The following is a 19820-nucleotide window of genomic DNA, read 5'->3' as shown; positions in this document are numbered from 1 at the left end:
TCGGTGGGTGGCTTATTTGCGGGGAGGGGGGCTTATTTTTCATTTTTACCTAAAAAGGGGGGGCTGTCTTATTTGATGGCCCTGCCTTATCATCGGGGAAACACGGTAGAAGTTTAGAGGTATTTTTAAGAAACAGTTTTAGGACCCCTGCTAGGACATTTCTAGGCAATTCATTCAAAACAAAGGCAATCTGAGGTGAATGGTTACCCACACAGGTGATTTAATACAGAACAAAACTTCCCAGTAATTGGACAATTCAGAACAAAGTATACCCCCAATAAAAAATGTTCCTTATCAATTATTGTAACATGTGGCATACTGAAAAATCATTCAGGGATACAATTTTGGAAAACAAATAGTAATTTATCTTACTTTGCAGCAAACTCCAGGATACAAAACACAATACTCTGATAACAATGTTTTGTCCGATTAGAACTCTTTTTACATGAACAAAGGAAATGCGTCACAGTGAAAGGAATGGCCTTCTGTGGCAGCAGTTGTAACAAATCACCTGTCTCTGGCCACTATTTTATAGCCTGAGCGATATAGTAATAGACTGGTTAAAGGCGACATTTTTTTATTATTTTGAAATACGCAGTGCTTTTTGGCTAGGAGGTCAGTCCATTAGTCAGTCTGCATGAAGTCTGTATGATGTGTGTTTGCTTGCTCAACTTCCTGTGTTAGGAATGGGGTAGGTGATATTTAAAGGGTCAATTAAAAGAATTTCTTGAGATTTGTATATTGCAGGGGTGTCAAACTCTGGCCCAGGGGCCAAATCTTGCCCCCAACGTCCTTTTTATTGGCCCCCAAAAGAATTCTAAACATGAACTGCAGCTGGCCTGCCGCTGCATTGAAATAGCGCCACTACTACAATTCCCGGCATCACTTAGACTTTGTCTAAGTTTTTAATTTTGGCCCTCAGTGTATTTGAGTTTGACACCCCTGGTATATTATATTCCTGACCTCCCAGGTGGTGATTCATTGCCTCCTACAGTCAGACGAACCTAATGTGTGTACAATCCTTAAATACACAGCTATTGTAGATATAAAAGATATCCTACGAAAAGATAGTAAAGTGTATGGTCAGTTTTATTTCGTTCCAAAGAGTAAAAGGTCTAAGGTATTATCACAACTGTTGAAATGCATACGTAGGTGCCAACATTTATGTAACTTTCCAGGTATCCTTCAGGAAATGTTCTGCTGCTAATTATTACTATATAATCAATATTTTAAAATATATGTTTATACATTAGTACAAAAAGCAACAACAATGTACAAATATGTTTTTACATGATAAAAACAAAAACATTAGAAATGTAAAGTTGTTTTAAGCAACATGACATAACATGCATGCTTCATACTGTCTAGGGGGAATACATTTGGGGTAGTCAGAAATGGAAAAGGATCTGGGGGTTCTGGTAGATCATAGACTTAATAACATGTGATGCCAAGCTGCAATATCTAAAGCTAGCAAAGTACTTTCTTGAATTAAAAGAGGAATAGACTGCAGATATGGAGCCATAATCCTGCCCCTGTACAAAGCATTGGTCAGACCACATCTGGATTATGCAGTCCAGTTTTGGACATTGTGGAATTGGAGAGAGTGCAGAGAAGGGCAACTTAACTAATAAAGGGAATGGAGGAGCTCAGCTATGAGGAGAGATTAGATGAACTGAATCTATTCTCCCTTGAGAAGAGACGTTTAAGGGGGGATATGATCACCCTGTATAAATATATAAATGGTCCATATAGAGAACTATATTCCCAATTATTCACTTTGAGATCATTACAAAGGACAAGAGGGCACTCTTTGCGTTTGGAGGGAAAAATGTTTAGGCTCCGGATAACGAAGAGATTCTTCACTGTAAGGCCCGTGAAAGTGTTGTATAGATTGCTTTAAGAAAAAGCTAAATGCTCTTCTAGAAGCACAGAATTTAACCGGGTATTAAAGCTTTAAAGTAAAGATAACAGACTGTTGATCCAGGGAACATCTGATTGTCTCATGGAATCAGGAAGGATTTTTTTTCCCCGTTGAAGCAAATTGTACCAGGGTTTTTTTTTGCCTTCCTCTGGACCAACTATGTCCATAGGATTTTATATCTGGGATATGTTTATTTCCCTAGTGGTTGAACTTGATGGACTTATGTCTTGTTTCAACCTGACTTACTATGTACGTATGTATGTATGTAAGTATACGAGTGCTAAAGTTGATTACAGGCATTCAATAACAGTGGATGGAAACAATCATTTAGTGATTTTAGACAATTTTTATTGAATGATATGGATACAGAGCAAAAGGTTAGGCACAAGCATGAGGAAACTTTTGTGTCATCCTCATTATTAAAAGAATAGTCGTTTGTGTGAATGGTTTAGTAATATGGCACAACTGATCGCTACACAAAAGCCGATCACAATTGATCACCATGGGAAATGAAAATCTAGCATTTGCAATCTTCAGTAATTAAATAATTTTTCCCATAAACTCACCTCTCCTTGTCCCATTTCAGCACCAACATCTTCACCCAGTCATCTTCTGGGTTCAAGATCTTTGGTCATCTTGATTAGCCAGGCTAAAATTATGTAATATTTGCGCACACACACACACACACACACACACACACACACACACACACAAATGGGACTTCATTAATTCTTGGCAGACATCCATGCTGGGACTGTACACAAAGCTGCGTGTGCACATTACATTAAAGAAAAGATTGCAAACAGGAAGGTACGTTTGTTTTAATGCAGGGGATCGCCTGTCTCACCAGAAAGGAAAATTATGAAATTGTAAGTAGGAAACTACTTTATTCTGCACTTCGACACAATGGTGTCTCAATGATTGCAGATAAAAAACAAACCAAAATGAATGCAGTGATAAAACAAATCCCAAAGTCAAAATAACAAATATATCTAAACATATGACAGAACAGGAGAGAGAAAAACTTAAAAGGTAAGTTGAAAAACACAAGCAAAGTCTACATTGATTATAAACATTCTTATAAAAATCGAGCAGTAGGTACAGTGTATTCTGCATTCATTAGTTTAAAATGAAATACAGTGTTTTAATGAATGTAACCTTTACAGTTGGTATAATCTGTTCTCTAAGGTACTAATGTGTGTCATGATTATCCTATGGGGACGTCTATGATAATTGCTGCTAACACAAAAATATTTTAGATGTACAAATTTACATCTAATGATTGCAAAGACAATTTTATAAAGCTTATCATAACTATTATGAATCCATCAATCTAGAGGGGAAAAATAGGCATGCCAACAATCCATTTAACCCTGAAAATAAAAGACTATATAAAATACTTTTCTAATATTTGAAAAAGATGAAGAAATTGCATATAACTTTATCATTATTCCACCCCTCTGGTTTATATCAGGTTTTTAAATGCACTGTGAGAGATTAACTTAAAAGTAAACGGTAGACAAATCTTTTTATGGATAGTGCCATGTTGGAGTTTTTTCTGCTATTTGGTAGATTTTCCATTTATTACCGTACCAAAGATAAAAGAGCAGGTTACAGGTTTGACTTAGCAGCCACAAACATGTAAGGACAGGCAATACTCATTCCAAGGTATTGGCACCTGACAATTTTGCCTTTTTGGACAAAGCAATCCAATATATTGGAATAATGCTTACTCCAGTTGACAGGCAGAGGAGAAGAGAGACTTACAGATGGAAAAATCTTTAGAACAAGTAGATAAGAATCAAGACTTTACAGGGGAGAAATTTGAAAAAGTAAGATCCTATGGGATGGGTAATATAGAAGAGAGTGAAAATTAAAGATTCACCAGCATCAACCAAAACTGGAAAAACCTCGGAGCACCAGCTATTTATGTGGAGTAAAATTAATATTACTTTATCACTTTTTTATGTCTGTTATGAAAGGACATACAACAAGTCGTTTTGGGAGTTTCACTCCTTCACATAAATCTACAGAAACATGTAACCAGTGAAGCATTGCCGTCTTTCAGTCTGGTGCCAGCTTAATGTGGCTTTATTCCAGAACAGCCAGTAAAATACTGCAATCAGATTAGCCATGTTCCTATACACAAATTATACCAACTACAGTTCTTGAAGAACATTCATCATATACACTAAAAGAAATACAGTTTTGCAGGTAATTTTCTAACAAAGAACAATGCATCAGTCACTTCTGTGGTTTTGTTATAGAATGTGCTATATATGTAGATACTGGTTCAGAAGAATCACAAAATATGTTTTTGTTTTCTTTAACTTTACGGAAATTAAACATAATTCCTTTTCCACATCTGGACTGTATAGTTCAATAAAGAAGCTACTATAGCAAGAATTGTTGCTTAAACATAGGGCCATTCAATGCTCAACCCAGATTTTTTTTTAAGCTGGATGGGATGAAATTGTAGGCGAGTGACAGCCCCTGTATTGAGAACCAACTGTTTAGCACGACCCAAAAACAGCCGCTGGTGTACCCAGCTAAAACGGGCTGGGGAGAACAGTGCCATGATGCCTATGGGGCTGTGTGGCTATAGGCCTGGGGGCCCCTCTCCTTCTGCTGCTGAATGTACCTATAATGAGTATGAGCCTAAGCACTTGACTACAGAGTAATGGAAAAAGTTTGCCTGGTCTGAAGAATCATATTTCTTTAAATATAATGTAGACAGGTGGGTACATTTGCGTAATTTAGAAGACATGGCAGCACAATGAACTAAAAAAAAAAAAAAAAAAAACAGGTTAAGCCAGTGTGACAGTTGGCTGATAAACATACTGGTGCCAAAAACCACAGGACACCTTCGGAGGGCTTGTGGAGTCCATGCCTTAAAGGGAAAGAGCTGTTGTAGCTCACGGGGGAAGGGTAGGGGTGTACACAACACTAGGAAGGAGTTCTTAATGTTTTGGCCGAAATACACATAAACAACAAAAGTACTTGTTCCCAAACACAAATATTAGGCCACAAATGTAAAACACCAATTTGGACTTTCTGGATCATAACTCCTTTCCATGGAAACAATTAAGTGGCACTTGCTCATCTGTCGTAATCATGCATTTAGCTATACAGCAGAAACAGTTAACATAAAGCTGTATGGAGAAAATAAAAACCAACCTTCATTATCCACATATAGTTTGTTTGATTATGAGCTCCACTGCACACCTAAATATTTACAACATCAAGTACTTGAAATGCCTTAAAAACCACCTCAGGTGTGCCGACTAAGGTGGTAGCACATGAAAGCAAGCTGTATCACACCTCATCACACAAGATGAAAAGAACCAAGTAAAAACAGTCAAACCAAATTCACTACGAGGACTATACAGAAATTAATAGGCACCTTGTATCCTGAATCATTTCCAGAAAGTGTTCAAAAAGCTAAATAAAAATAGACTGATCATGTATTCTTTTCAGTGAACTTTGTGTTACGCTACCACAATGTGATATAGCAGGAAACCAGTACAAAGTTTTGTTCGGATTGCACATCTCTTGTGTTGTGTATCAATATGTTTGTGGCACGGATTATAAAATACAAAAAGAAAACACAAGAAATTATAATTAACACCAGTTCATTTAGACAACGCAGAGCCTTAGTGATCTCTCTTCTTAGGGCTCTATTTATAAAACATAAAATCTGATATTCCCTCAAACAGTCCCTCATGGGAATCCTCCATGTCCATGTGTTTCAATGGCAGTAATTGAGTGCCACCAGGTAATGTTTGAAGAAATGTCAGATTCACGGTCGTAGAAAAATAAAGCCCTTAGTGTCCAGGCATACCTATATGTTTCTAGTAATCATGCTCCCATCACAGATTTTGTAAATATTGTATTCACAGAAGAAGAAAAAAAAGAAGTGACTTCTGTTGGGATTATTCTGGTGCTCAGTTTTAGGTGCAAAAAAAACACAGCTTTTAAAGGCAAGGGCCATCCTTCTCCAGTCCAGGAAAATCTATTTCAAAAGCCATGAAAAAAAGAAACTACAAGAATACAAAACACTAAATACAGAACAAACACAAGCACACAGACACAGAAAACATTAACTTTTCAATACACTGAAAAATAAAATACCAGTTACCTAAGAAACTGCTAAGATTGTGACCAAATTATATAAAAAAGACAATTTCCTTTGACCAGACAAAAATAAAAATACATAAAATGTACGGATGTAACGGACTGACCATTATATTCTACAATGAAAATTGGCTTTAAAATATATCTGGAACATTTATACTTTAAAATGTAGATAATGGCTAGTTCAGCGTGCATGCACTGTTTGGAGATAAAAGGGAGCAAAGCAGTTAATTCTAAGTCATTTTGAAGTATTTACAAAGCATTTTCTGTCTGGTGGATGTGTTACTCAGTAAGATACCTGCATGTAAATGAAGTGGGAGGAAGCTCTTGCTTTGATGTGGAGTAGTTTTCAAAAGAGACATTATCAGAATGGAATAGGAGAATGTGAGGATGTGGAAAATAATATCCTTAGGCATTCATTTCTGCTAAATACTAGATTAAGTCTTCACGCATCAAAAAGCTGATTCTAATAAATGTGACCCACAAGAATGTCTCCCATAACTTTATGTTCTGTCAGTGAATATAAAATATCTAAAAAAAATAATCTATATACTCCAGGGATGTGATTTCTTACGCAGACGACAAAGTCAATTTGTTTACTTGTCAAAAAATCCACATGTTCAGTGAAAATCTAATGAGCACCTGATACTTACACCAAGCTCGTACATATTTTCTGGCTAAAGCTTACCAATTTCACCTAGACAATAATATCTTTTTTATTATCATTATTAATATATATTATATATATATATATATATATATATATATATAAGCTACACATTATGGTGCGCTGTGTCGGAGATAAAAAGGGTGCATGCCTATTTTCATGCCATGAGGTTGGAGCATGGTTACCACTTCCCCATGCCAGGAAACTGCTGCCTCTGAGAAGACACTACATGTAGCTTCTCCCAGTGGCAGCCCCATAGAGAATAAATAAGAACGGCAGTAAGTGGCCAGCTGTCAAATGTGCAGACACTGTTCCTTAAGAACCAGACGCGGTGCAAGTGACCGAGCAGCTGGCAATGAACCAACCATGGGAGGTTGCTTAGGATCACTAAATCCGTGCCAGGTCTAAACCTGCACTAACATGTGTAGTAATGCAACACACATTGACTGACTGCTTTGGGTTTCTATTGCAAATGAGATGTCCCTTCATTTCATGCCCTGTAGAAACAGTGAGGAAATCGCTCTTAGACAAAAGTCACCAAAACAGGATTCATTTATATCCTTGTTTAAGTGACAACTCAGTTTTGAGTTTCCTTCACTTTCGGTCCTGATAACCACTGTTCACTAGGGCAATTACAGAAACTGGATTCTGTAGGGGAGCTAGGGTTAGGTACGTGTTCTCAGACAGAGCTAGCATTAACAAAGATGCACAGCAATGTACCATACACAATGGGCAGGATTTTTAAAAGCTCTCTAAGGCTGGAGAGGATACAGTTTCATCAGTGAACCTGTGTGTTCCAGCAAACCTTAAATGTATCTGGTCCAGGATTCAAACATTTGTCAACAAATAGCATATGATTTTTATAAAATCCATTCCAGGTTTGCTGAATCACCCAGCTCCACTGATGAAAGTTTATCATCTCCAACCTTGGAGAGCTTTAGTAAATCGGCCCCAACGAGTTTGGGCAATTAGGAAAATACAGAAATCCTTAGTGAATACTTGTTCTTGGTTAATGACCTAAACTACTGAAAGCTAGAAGATAACATGACAGTCAGGCATCTAACATTTGCAGAACCCTAAATTACCAGTGGTAGTCATTCTGTCTCTTTGGAAAATTTAATTTATTATACTGTATATAATGATTTATTAAATCTCAAAAAATCCAGGAGAATAGTGATTTGTTGATGCGAACCAAGCAACCTCACTATACCCACAAGCACCATACTGCTCCTGGGTCTTCAAACAACGTTTATTGCATCAGGACCACCAATCTCTTTGTACATGCTCTCATTACCTCTCGTCTGGACTACTGTAACATCCTCCTCTCTGGCATTTTACTAACCTGACTCTCTCCTCTACAATCTATTATGAATGCTGCAGCCAGACCCATCCATCGCTCCTCTTCCGCTGCATCTCTTTGTAGTTCTCTACACTGGCTTCCGTTTCACCTTAGAATCAAATTGAAGCTCCTGTGCTTTGCCTTCAAATCCCTCCACAGTTCTTGTCCCACTTACCTTTCTGACCTGGTAAAAAATACTCCCCCTTCCCTTGTCTTCACTCCTCCAATGACCTACTAATTACTTCCTCACTCATAACCTCATCACACGCAGGGCTCTAAGACTTTTCTAGAGCTGCCCCAACTCTCTGGAATGGTCTTCCTCCTCCTATTCAGCTTACTCCTACTTTCTGCTCATTTAAAGAGCACTCAAACCCCATTTTTTCAAACTTGCCTACCCATCTTCTTCTGTCTTTTGAAACCATCACTACTTCTCACCACTACATATCTCGACTCCTATTGTGTGTAAATGGACTTTCCATATACGAATCAATCTAAAGACAACATACTACATTCAAATAAAGCATTACCTTAGATGTTTTTAACCCGACAAATAGTCTAGGTAAGAAAAACTATTTTGTAAAAACTAAATTCTGTACTGTTGTATTAAAATTATTACTTATATGATTTTGGTGTGAGCCATCCATAAAATTCAGTTTTGAAACACCCTTTTGAAACATTTTCTAGGTTGGTTCAGTGGGGTTTGGACCTTTACATTCTGATTGTCTTTGTTATAGTTTGCCAGGTAAGAGCATAGGGAGCCAGCTATCACACAAGTGAAGTGATGAATATATATATCTGTCCAGACAACCATAACTTCTAGTAGATATACCTACACTAGTAATAAAATGTAAAATACTAGTTCCCTGGGCACCTCTAGCTATAGTTATTTGAAGTCAGAACTGATTTCCATATGCAGGGCAGGTCAGTGTCGCAGAAAGCATTGAAGTCACTGGGTCGAAAGGAGAACAAAAGTTCTCTTAGTATGATATTCTATTCACAAACTAGGTCTGGAGTAAAAGCACATGCAAGCAGAGGGAACATCTTCTGTCCATCCAACAAACCTGGTATATAAAAGAAATAGACATTATAACAATATTTGAAGTCTTCATGCCAGCTTTTCTCAACCAGGCATTGTAAGGCATCACCATTTAATTTTTTAAGACCCCTTCAAGTAAATAAAATTGTGGGCAATTTTTTGGGAGAAGGGGTCAAAAAGTATCTGCTCTAGATGTCAAATATTTTTGAGGTATGACACATTACCTATTCTAGCTGCAACTGATCATGCCAACGTACCCTGAACTGTAGATACATTTTTTATTTTTTACCAGGGGTTCCCAAATACTTAATAGTAATAATAATATTAATATTACTATTATTATTATTATTATTATTATTAAGGGGTCCTCCATGGTAAAAACACACAAGTTGGGAGAGGCTACTCTAGACTTTCTGTATAGATGTCCATGTTGTCAAAACTATCTGCTCATGTGTGTGCACAAGAGCAATACCCTTTGTTGTGAGCTGGTACTAATACTATGATCTGTTTTAAGGCACCAAAGCATATCCTGGTGGTTATATGAATTTTGATGCATCCCTTGATGAAGCTGCTAACAAATGTTTCCTGGATATATATTTATGACAAAGTATCTTTGAAGCAACAAGTGTGTAATATAATGCATGTAATATTAAGCGAAAGGCACATACAAATGATACACTTTTAAATTAACAATAAGGCCCTAAATAAAACAGCTTTTTAGGTATTTTAGTTTATAAAGCAACTAAATGTGGTCCAAAAGCATTACCTCAGACAGCAAGAGACATAAACCAGAAATCTGGACACAGTTCTTTCACAACTGACAAAAGAGACCCCAGAGAAGCAACAAAATAGACTTCATGGTCAGCTTTATAATGCCAAGAATAATGTCGTCACAAATCTACAGAGGACAGAATTTGTGTGCAAAGGATCAAAATGCAAAAAAATCATGTTAATCCTTAGGTTTCATTGTGGACCGCGCTTTAAAAGAAAAAAGTAACAACAAAACATAAAACCTACGTGGCTCTTTCTTTCCATTTCAGAAACAAAGCTTACAATGAGCAGCAACAAATATTTGCACTGGGATAGCAAATATATATACAAACATACTACTGACTATATACCTTCTTACATGGGCATAATCAGTAGATGGAAAGACATTTAAAGGGCAAAATGTTGTGTTTTTAAATAGCGATGAGTAGTTAGAACTTCTGTCCACTTTTCTTTGGTATCTGTATTCCCATTAGGGAGATTCTTTCTTCAATTGCTTAAATCACTAAAGATACCAGAAAACATATTGTGTTGCCATTATGCATAATAAATCCCCTAAGGCAATCAGATGTTCACTGGATCCACAATCGATTGTGTCATTACTTATAATTATTAACAGCTGGCCAAACTCTGTGCACTGAGTAATAAATACATCCAGTTATTTTTTATAATTTTTTTTTATTAAAAAACTTACCTGGCTGTAATTAGCTCCTGAAGTAGAATCCACATTTCCATAGCTCTTACTGTTGGAGCTGAACTAAAGTTCAAAAATATTTTGCAAGCAGATAGGTTATTGATTGCAGAAGAGACAATTGCAATAAAATACACTCACCAGCCCGTTTGCATTTTTTTCCAATTTTTATAGTTAATTCCTGGCAGCCAGGTTGCTGGCATTATACATTGAACTATGCATGTGTGTACACTTAAAAAGTACTGCAAACAGCCAAGTATATTTAATGCTGTCCCTGCCTGTCAAATGTATAAAATTTGGCTCATTGGTTATAGTTCGAGCTCTCCTGCCCATAAAGTGGGCTTGACCTGGTGCCATACTAGCATTTGGTGTAATTGATGTACCTCTTATGTGCCCTGGACCAGTCAGTGCACAGGCTTATCTTGTCCCTTTAGAAAGCAGAAGGCCACAGATAAATGCATGTAGCCGGCACATTTTTAGGGCTACGTACACACATGCAATAATTGTCATTGGAAAGTGCCTTCGGCTCCATAGAAAGGAGAGGAGGAGAACAAGGGTATGGCACTCCGCTCTCTCTTCTTTACTTGCATTACAAGCACTGTACAGACGCAAGCTTCTCGGCCAATATCAGCCCTGAGTCGATTATCGGATGAGAACCATTGCACATCTGTACATAGCCTAACTTTTACTGCTAGCAACAATTTTTTAAAGCCTATAAATGTCAAAATGGGGCAAATTTGCCCTGGAAGGAGCTAAATATGCCACCAATTTGATTTTAATTAATATTATAAATCCTAAGACCACCAAATACCCATTAGTTCTTGTACCTTCTTTGATTTGTAAGGAAACTTGTCAGCATAGAAAAAAAAAAAAAAGTAACATCTGATCCACTTTCCAAAGGCACAGCCTCCATGTCTACCTTCCTGACCAATCCTTTACTATTTAGTCATTGACCCAGAACAATAATATAGTCAGGATCTCTCAGAGGGACTTACTCCCCCTTCAAAACAACAAATAATCACTTTCTTCACTCCTCTACGTCCAAGGATGGAATATCACATTACGCATGACTTTTCTATCATATGCCACAGCGTGTGCCCGGCCCACCATTGTCATATGGACACTTAAAAAGAAAAAAAAACATTTTAAAATATTTTTAAAACCAGTTATAAAGCCAACTGTTATTCTAATCATATCTGTTGTACTTTTAATAGCCACTAGAATCTACTGTAGGGACACTCATAGCGTGGTAGCTGGAGGAAGGGGTGGGTTTGACATTACCGCACACAGCTGGGAGATGGAGGCATTCAACACACCCAAAGGGTTGCATGAATAAGATTTTAGTAACAGTTGTCACTCTACAATAGTTTAAAACCTGGAATCAAATGAGTTTGTAATGATATATAGATATTAACAGAATTTTAATATTATTATTAATAATTAGTATTTATATAGCGCCATCATAATACGCAGCTCTCTACATCAAACGGGTATTAAATGACAGACAGATACAAACAATGACACAGGAGGAAGCGAGGACTCAGAAAAGCTTACAAGAGAAGGGAATTTTAGAACATCTGACCGATTCTCTGCCTGTGTTGCACACTCCTCCCCCTCTATGTTGAGCACTTCTGAGCCCTGCCCTCTGCATTTTACATACTCCTGACACCTGCATGCTCGGATGTAAATTATTTTCACAGCACTCTGAGCTGGGCTGTTACTTTAACATACATTTTAAAGAATATACCGTTGGTACAAGTGCCAATGCATTGACACTGAGTTCAGTGTTTGCACAGAAGATCTGGATTGTTGTAATTTTTTTAAATGGGTCTGCAAAATATCAGAACCTAGTTTGCCGCTATAGATGACCAGGGAAGGTTTTGGTGAGATCAGTAGTACTGACATGACTCCTATAGATAACTGGTAACATAAACTGATAGAGGACATATTCTCCCAGCTTCTGAAAATAGATCTTTTGCAGCTCCTGTATTGGGGTCACAGGAAATAAAAGAGGTATTACACAGTACAGGGTTAAGGTAATAATAATAATAAAAAAAATGGACTAAGGGTCACTACACAGCAAGAGGAGAGGGAAGTTTACGAGTATTTTTAAAGGTAATGACTATGGTAATGGGTGCACAGAGCCTTCTGGGATACCTACGTCACACATCCTGGGAGACTCTTGGCTTAGCCCTTTCAGCAATAGAAAAAATTGCCAATCTCACGCATGCGCAGTGAGATCTACAATTTTTTTCCCAATCTACATCACCGGATCTCACGCATGCGCAGCGCGAGATGAGGCAACGCAGGAAGAAGAATCCGGAGAAAAGAGAAGTAGATGTCGGCGCCTGGTGCTCTCTCTGCACCGGGCCGAAGACAGATACCTGGACAACACAGGACCCAATGGAAGAAACCCCCGGACAGATAGACTAATTCTGCAGGATTTTTTAGTTTTGGGTTTACTTCCGCTTTAACTAAAGCCATTGGCATGGGAGAACTTTGGCTGTAACTGGAAAGTGTGGTATAAATACTTGCGGAATATGGCACACATCTACCTTTTTTAAGCAACTTAAAACAATAATCGGTCCCTGTCACCGCTTTCTCTCCTGAAATGGCTATCTTCACTATCAACTGGTCCGGATCCACCAAGATCCTATTCTCCCAGCATCTAGGTCTATTTTGGTCACTGGGCCCTGCAGTGTAAGCAAAAAAAAAAAACACCAGGAGAAAGGGAAAATGGTAGACTTGGCATGTCTTACCTACTAAAAAAAAAAAAAAAACTACAACTTGGAGACTTTTTGTATTTTGAATTTAGTTCTGCTTTAAAAACAACAGAGTACCCTTGAAAAGGTGACCATGCCAAGGAACTTTCCATTTATCTAGCCTCAGATGAGCCTATTAGGAGTTAGGAGTTCCCTCTGGATTACACTTAAAGGGGAAGGGTCTAGGAAGAGCTACCCAGTGATAGCTTGCATCACCGCTACCATGGCATTGGCAAAAATACAAAGAGAACCATATCATTCACAAATGACTGATCTTGCATAGTTTGAAGAATACAGGTTTTCCAAAATTTGGCCCAGTTTAAATCGACCAGATATTAACTATGCTTTTTTCTGGTGTGTAGGAGAAAATGGCAGGGAACTACATTGAATAGTTTCAGCTGCAAAATTTGAAGCAAAATTTTATAAATGTCATCAGGAGTGCAGCACTGCAGTATTAGGTGGCCTAGGTATAAATAAGTAAAGCACATGCACTTTTACTTGTCCAGGGGAGAAAGATGCCTCTTATACTGGTTAGCAGAGAAGGGTCATTACTTCTTACAACTAATGTCAGTGGGACAAGGACTTTTTACAGTGGTAGTTGGTGGAAGAATGGTATTTTTTTAGTGGTTAGTCACAGAAAAACTAGCAGACACTGCTGCAAACTGGTCTAGAAATATAAAACATCCAGAAGATCATGAAAACTAAATTAACCCTTTAAAAAAAACAGATGCAGAAAAAAAATTAGACCCAAGCTCTCTTATGGTTTGTAGCAAACATCTAGGGTAAACGTTCTCTTTACATCCAGTACAAACAGGCAGCCATGAAGTGGGTACTTGCTGCCTGAAGAGGGATGCTCCAGCACCCAACAACCTTCATTTCTGTCCGTATTTATGTCTAACAGCAGTACATTGTCTTTCATGGAAATCTATTTTATATTGTAGGCCTGTAATTGTTAAGCATAACTCACCAAAATATGTTCAATATTTATTAATAAACATTAAATAAAAAAAAACACAAAAATCTGTTAAAACAAGGGTGCATAAATAAATCAAAAATACTGAAACCTGTAATATAACGGTACAGTAGCATAATTATATATATATATATATATATATAATGATTACTTTGTACACAGTTATTAAATCCAAAACAAAACAATTTGAAATTCCCACTATGTCCCCTTGCACGCACCAACATCAACAGACCTGCCCGGGAACGTCAGCGCAATTGCCGGGAGACTGATCAAAGGGGAGGACATGACCAGAGGATTGGATCGGACAGGCAGAACACTGGAGGACGCCAGCAGGACCAAATAAGTGTTTTTTTTTTTTTGTTACTGCTATAAGCTGTTGTTTTTTACTCCGGGCCACACTCAGGGTTCTTGCTCAGAAGGTTTAACATAGATTGCACCCCTACTAAAGGGCAACAGTGAAGCAGCACAGTTTGCCAACAGTTAGCCAGAACTCCAAATATGCAAACTTGTACCAGACCAATAAACCAAACCAATAATGCGTTGACAGACTTGCTTTTAACATCCCAAATAAAATAACTGCATGCAAAGTGAGCAAAAATGGGGTATGCTGTATCTTCTGACCTGTTTTAATCCATTTTGGGAGAAGAGGTGTTATTACAAAGCATCTAAAGATTATGGGGAACCTAGAACTTTCTGCTTCTTCCCATCATCTACACATTGAGCACCTAGACCTGTCCTCTTCTCCCCATCATCTACACATTGAGCACCCAGACCCATCCTCCCCTCAATACTATACATGCACTAATCACCTAGACACATGGGTCTCTCCCAACTGTTCGCACAATTTGTACCTGGACCCAACCTCTTCTCCCCATTATCTGTACTTTAAGTACCTAGATCCATCTTCTCCTCTAAATTATCTATACACGTAGCACCTATGGGCACTTATGGGTCTCTCCCCATCTTCCACACCCTTAGCACCTAGACCCATCCTCCCTCTCAATATAATATGCATGTTGAGCACCTTGTCCTATGGCCTCTGCCTTTTGTCTATTCACTGAGCACCTAGACTTATGTTCTCTTCCCCTTCCTCCATTCACTGAGCACCTAGACTTATGTTCTCTTCCCCTTCCTCCATTCACTGAGCCCTAGACTTATGTTCTCTTCCCCTTCCTCCATTCACTGAGCACCTAGACTTATGTTCTCTTCCCCTTCCTCCATTCACTGAGCACCTAGACTTATCCTCTACGCATTACCATCCCCATAATGAGCACCTAGACCAGGCATGGGTCTACAATGGCCCCCGGGCCATTAGGCTTTTTTATCTGGCCTGTTGAACTCTCCCTACTTAAGCGGCTCCGCAGCGGCCAGAGCCAGAGACCTTGTCCCCTGTACAAATCCCGGGCTCGTGGAAGTGAACTCTCCTATCGCAGGCTCAGATCTGCAATGGGAAAGTTAGCAGGGTTATGCCATCATGACGTCAGGTTCAATGACACCCGTCTCAGCGCTCCATTCATCTGATCCTGGCCCAGCCCTGTCAAATTTTAGAACACATTGTGGCCCCCCAGTCAAACAAATGTTCCCACCCCTGGCCTAGACTCATGGGTCTCCCCCCACCATCCGGATCTAGCCCCATTCTCCTACCCCCTGATCAGCACACTGAGCACCTACAGACAATCCATGGAGCTAAATGTACTGTGCAGCTACACTTATCACCCAATAGGAAGCCTGCAACCCACCTACCATGTCCATCCTAAGGTATGCAGGTAAGTGACCTGCTCACAGCACTTTCTTCCCATAATCCTTCCACACAATCACCAGCTGCCATGGCATACAAGGATAGGTGGTCACCCCATAACTAAGATGTAGATGAGCATTTGTCAGCTTTAGAGCCCATTGCACAACCCGGGGCCCAAAATACCCCAAATCAAGCTCCATAGCCTGAGGGTGTGAGTGCTATGCTGGTGAAGCCTGGCCCCTCACACCGGGATAGTCAGGGCCCCCCCTGCAGAAAACTATTTGCTAGGAACTTAGAAAGTTCAGTCTTCTCATTGCTGGTCCCTGCAGCGCAGACCGGGCTGCCTTTACCTGCTTATATAGCCGTCCCCGTCCCCATCACAGGTCTGAAACAGGCGCCTCATCCTCTCCTCCTCCCCTGTGCTGGACGTATCGCTGCTGCCGCTACAGCTGGTACTCCCGTTCACTTCTACAGCGGCCGCCATAGTGCACGGCCGGGCAGCCAGAGACTGCCCACTGCTGGGATACAGAGCAGCCAGCTGCGGACACATGAAACGGAGCCCCGCCCACAACTCCTCTGATGGGCGGGAACCACATTGTCCCCGCCCCTCCTCTTCACATAGCTCTCGCGCTGTGCTGAGGTTGTTCCATCAAAAAAAGCTGCCTGTAAAATGATCCACCCGAGGGGCGTGTACAAGTGGGCGTGTATAATGACATCAGCAGCAGCACAGCGTGATAACTGTGTGAGAAGTGCTGTATGTCACATTCTGCAGCCTCACAACTTACTCTGTTCCAATCTTTATATCTCCTAAACTGTATGTCATACCCACTTGAAGGTTTGCAGGGTGCACAGGGGCCCTCATAGCTAATAGCACCCCAAATGTCATTTTCCCACCTTTAAAACTTGTGAAAATTTAAACATTGGGGTTGCTTGGGGTTTTAAAAGCAAATGAGTCCAGGAGCCTGAAACGAAAATGCAAATTGTGGACCCCCGGTTCCATTTACATAGCAAGTAGCATTGATGTGGGGCCCCTAAACTTATACCTACCTGTCGCAGAGCTATACCTGTCATACTATATTACCCTGTCAACCTCCCTACTTTAAACCCCAACCCACCTCAGGCATTAGAAACAAACAGCAATGTGAAACAGGGCAACAAATTTTGATTGAAAGAGTTTTTTGTTTTGACGATGTGATCGCAATGAAATTTAAGGGGTTGCTAGGCACAGGTGTCCACTTGCTTCTTTAATTTTTGTTTCATTGCACCCTACCATTCCAGAGAAATTGAGGTCCAGGCATTAGAAGCGAACACCAATGTATAACAGGGCAGCACGTTTTGATGGGCAGAGATTTGTAAGTTCTGATGATGCCATAGTGATGAAACTTTAGGGGGTATATACCACAGGTGTCCCCCACTTGCACCTACATTTTTAGTTTTCCATAACTCCCTGTTCCAGAATCTGACACCTCATCCTCTACTTCCCCCCAATGCTGTTCCAAAGAAATTTGGGTTCACGTTAGAGAATTAGACAGTTATGTGTAACGGCAGGGCAGCGTGTTTTGATGGGCAGCGTTTTTTATATCCTGATGATGTCATAGCGATAAAATTTTAGGGGGTGTTAGCCAAAGGTTCCCCCTATTGCACCTACATTTTTGGAGTATTTTGTTTACTTCTCCATGTTCCTGAAAAATTGAGGTTCAAAGTAGGGAAGTGGACAGGGCAGTGTAGTATGACAGTCATAGTTTTTTGACAGGTAGGTATAAATTTAGGAGCCCCACCCCAATGTTCCTTGCCATGTAAGTGGCTCCGGGGTCCCGAATTAGCATTTTCAACTTTTGGCTCCTAGCCTCACTAGCTTTTGAAACAGCAACCCCAATGTTCATTTTTTAAAGGTGAGGGAGATTTAACTTGCCATTAGCTATGTGTGCACCCTGAACACTTCAAGTCGTTACAACACGCAGTTTAGGAGATATGAAGGTTGGAACACAGTGAGTTGTGAGGATGCAGCAAGGGCACTACTGGGCTGTGAGCTCCTTCAGCGCAGACTATAAACATGTTCTGAAGTCCAAAATGTGGATCTGTTGGGTATTTAAAAGATAGTTTATTATCCCCATTTTTTTCCCCAAAATTGCAAATAAATGCAATGTGAGCTCAAAATATGTCAAAATCAGAAGTAATTACATGCACTTACCACTGTAATGTCAAGTAATACAGTAATATAAAGGCCAATTGGTTAAATAATAAATTGGAACAGATATCTGGTAATTCAATGGGAGAAGGCTGTCCTCTTAAAGTGACCACAAACAGACATGATCATTAAGTGCATAAGTATTGTAAACCAAATACCCTAACAGATTTAGTGGACTTTCAATTGATTTCAGCAATGACAAGTCAAACAGCCATGGCAGAATTTGACCCTTTTCTGATCAAATGTATGCATAAGTATCAGACAGCTCATTGTATTACAAATTGATTAAATTATTGTTTTTATTAGGTTTGTATGTTTGATTTGTATTTTCAGCATCATTTATTTGTAACAAAAAAAGTTGTTAGTTTGCGATTGCTTGTACATAGATTATATGTGATATGTATATTGGCAGCAAGGATCACAATACCAAGTTTCAATTTTTTCCTGGAATTTCCTTAGCATTTTAACATTTAATATGTTTTTCTTTCTTGGTGAAAATTCTACATCCTGCTTTCACAGTGCAGTGCTGCAGAGCTGAGTAATGGATACACTCTTAGCACCAGTTTCATCCTACAAAATATATTTAAGAAAAGGGAGGGGGTGTCAGACCTGATCTACATATTTTACTTACAGAGTGTACTTGGTCTAGCTGCATATGATGTCAAATGTGTTTTCATACCCATACAAATCTACGGAAGTGCAAAACCATTTTGCAGCAGGTCAACTGTAGGTTAAACGTATCCATGCATTCTGAATAATCTCAGAAGCATCACAAATGTTGGCATCCTAAAGCATGTCCAAACATACTCTAAATAACTATATTCTCTATGATTGCATATCAGAAAAGCATGGAAGCCAGGTGGAACAGATCAGGGGAAAGCAAGGGGCAGGTAGTGTGCAGGTTATTAACAGCACCAGAAGAGAATGAGAATCATCAAAGGTATACACACAGGTCATGAGGTATGAGGTCTGAAATTAGCTAAAGCTTAATAGTTTCCCAGAAATCAACTTCAGATGGGAGACTAATCAATGGACTATGATTGCTGCAGGGGGACACCTTCTGGTGGTATCAACTACTAATATTGCAGCAGTTTAGTCCAGGTACCATAGTACCACCCCAGGTATTCTTGTTTCTAATGATCATTTTAGATCACAGGAGTTCTGCTGCAGGCTCAACAGTGGTCCCAACCATTCCTATTCAAGTGAATTGGAGAGGATGGGAACCATTTTGTGCATATGTCTGTAGTGGACTGTGACACGGTTCCGAAAGGAACAAGTCAATTTTGGCCGTGCGGTTGCAGCAATATGTAGTTCAGTTGTATATGTGAGTTCCAAGACATTACAAACACAATCCTTCCTTAGAGCTGACAACATTTAGTAAACAATAATATGTAATAACAAGTATTTATGTGTGTATGCACATATTAAATATATATACACACCCAGGTATCAAAAACATGATTAGGGAGTTTAATTTGCAAGTTACATTTGAACAGTCTTTCTTCTGTATAAAGGATTTTGATGTTTGCCATCTAGCACGTATTACAAGTGTTAAAGAAACAATTCTATTTATTGCGTTATAATTCTTCACAATAAATTAGTA

General features: G+C 39.1%; 1 protein-coding gene across 2 annotated transcripts in view; it reads right to left on the bottom strand.

Annotated features, from left to right (window-relative positions):
- MCC (MCC regulator of WNT signaling pathway) overlaps positions 1-16554 on the bottom strand; it is a 159341-nt gene extending 142787 nt beyond the window's left edge. The window contains exon 1 of one of the 2 annotated variants that reach the window (XM_072416083.1): positions 16380-16554. In XM_072416083.1, the coding sequence (XP_072272184.1) occupies positions 16380-16513 (134 nt within the window). In that variant the 5' untranslated portion in view covers positions 16514-16554. The remainder of the gene's footprint in view (positions 1-16379) is intronic. The other variant, XM_072416082.1, reaches the window with a different exon arrangement.
- Positions 16555-19820: the final 3266 nt, after the last annotated feature.

This window comes from Pyxicephalus adspersus, chromosome 6 (genome assembly GCF_032062135.1).
Source record: "Pyxicephalus adspersus chromosome 6, UCB_Pads_2.0, whole genome shotgun sequence".
Lineage (NCBI taxonomy): Eukaryota > Metazoa > Chordata > Amphibia > Anura > Pyxicephalidae > Pyxicephalus > Pyxicephalus adspersus.
Note: the sequence above shows the minus strand (reverse complement) of the source record. Positions and strands in the feature narration are given on the sequence as shown.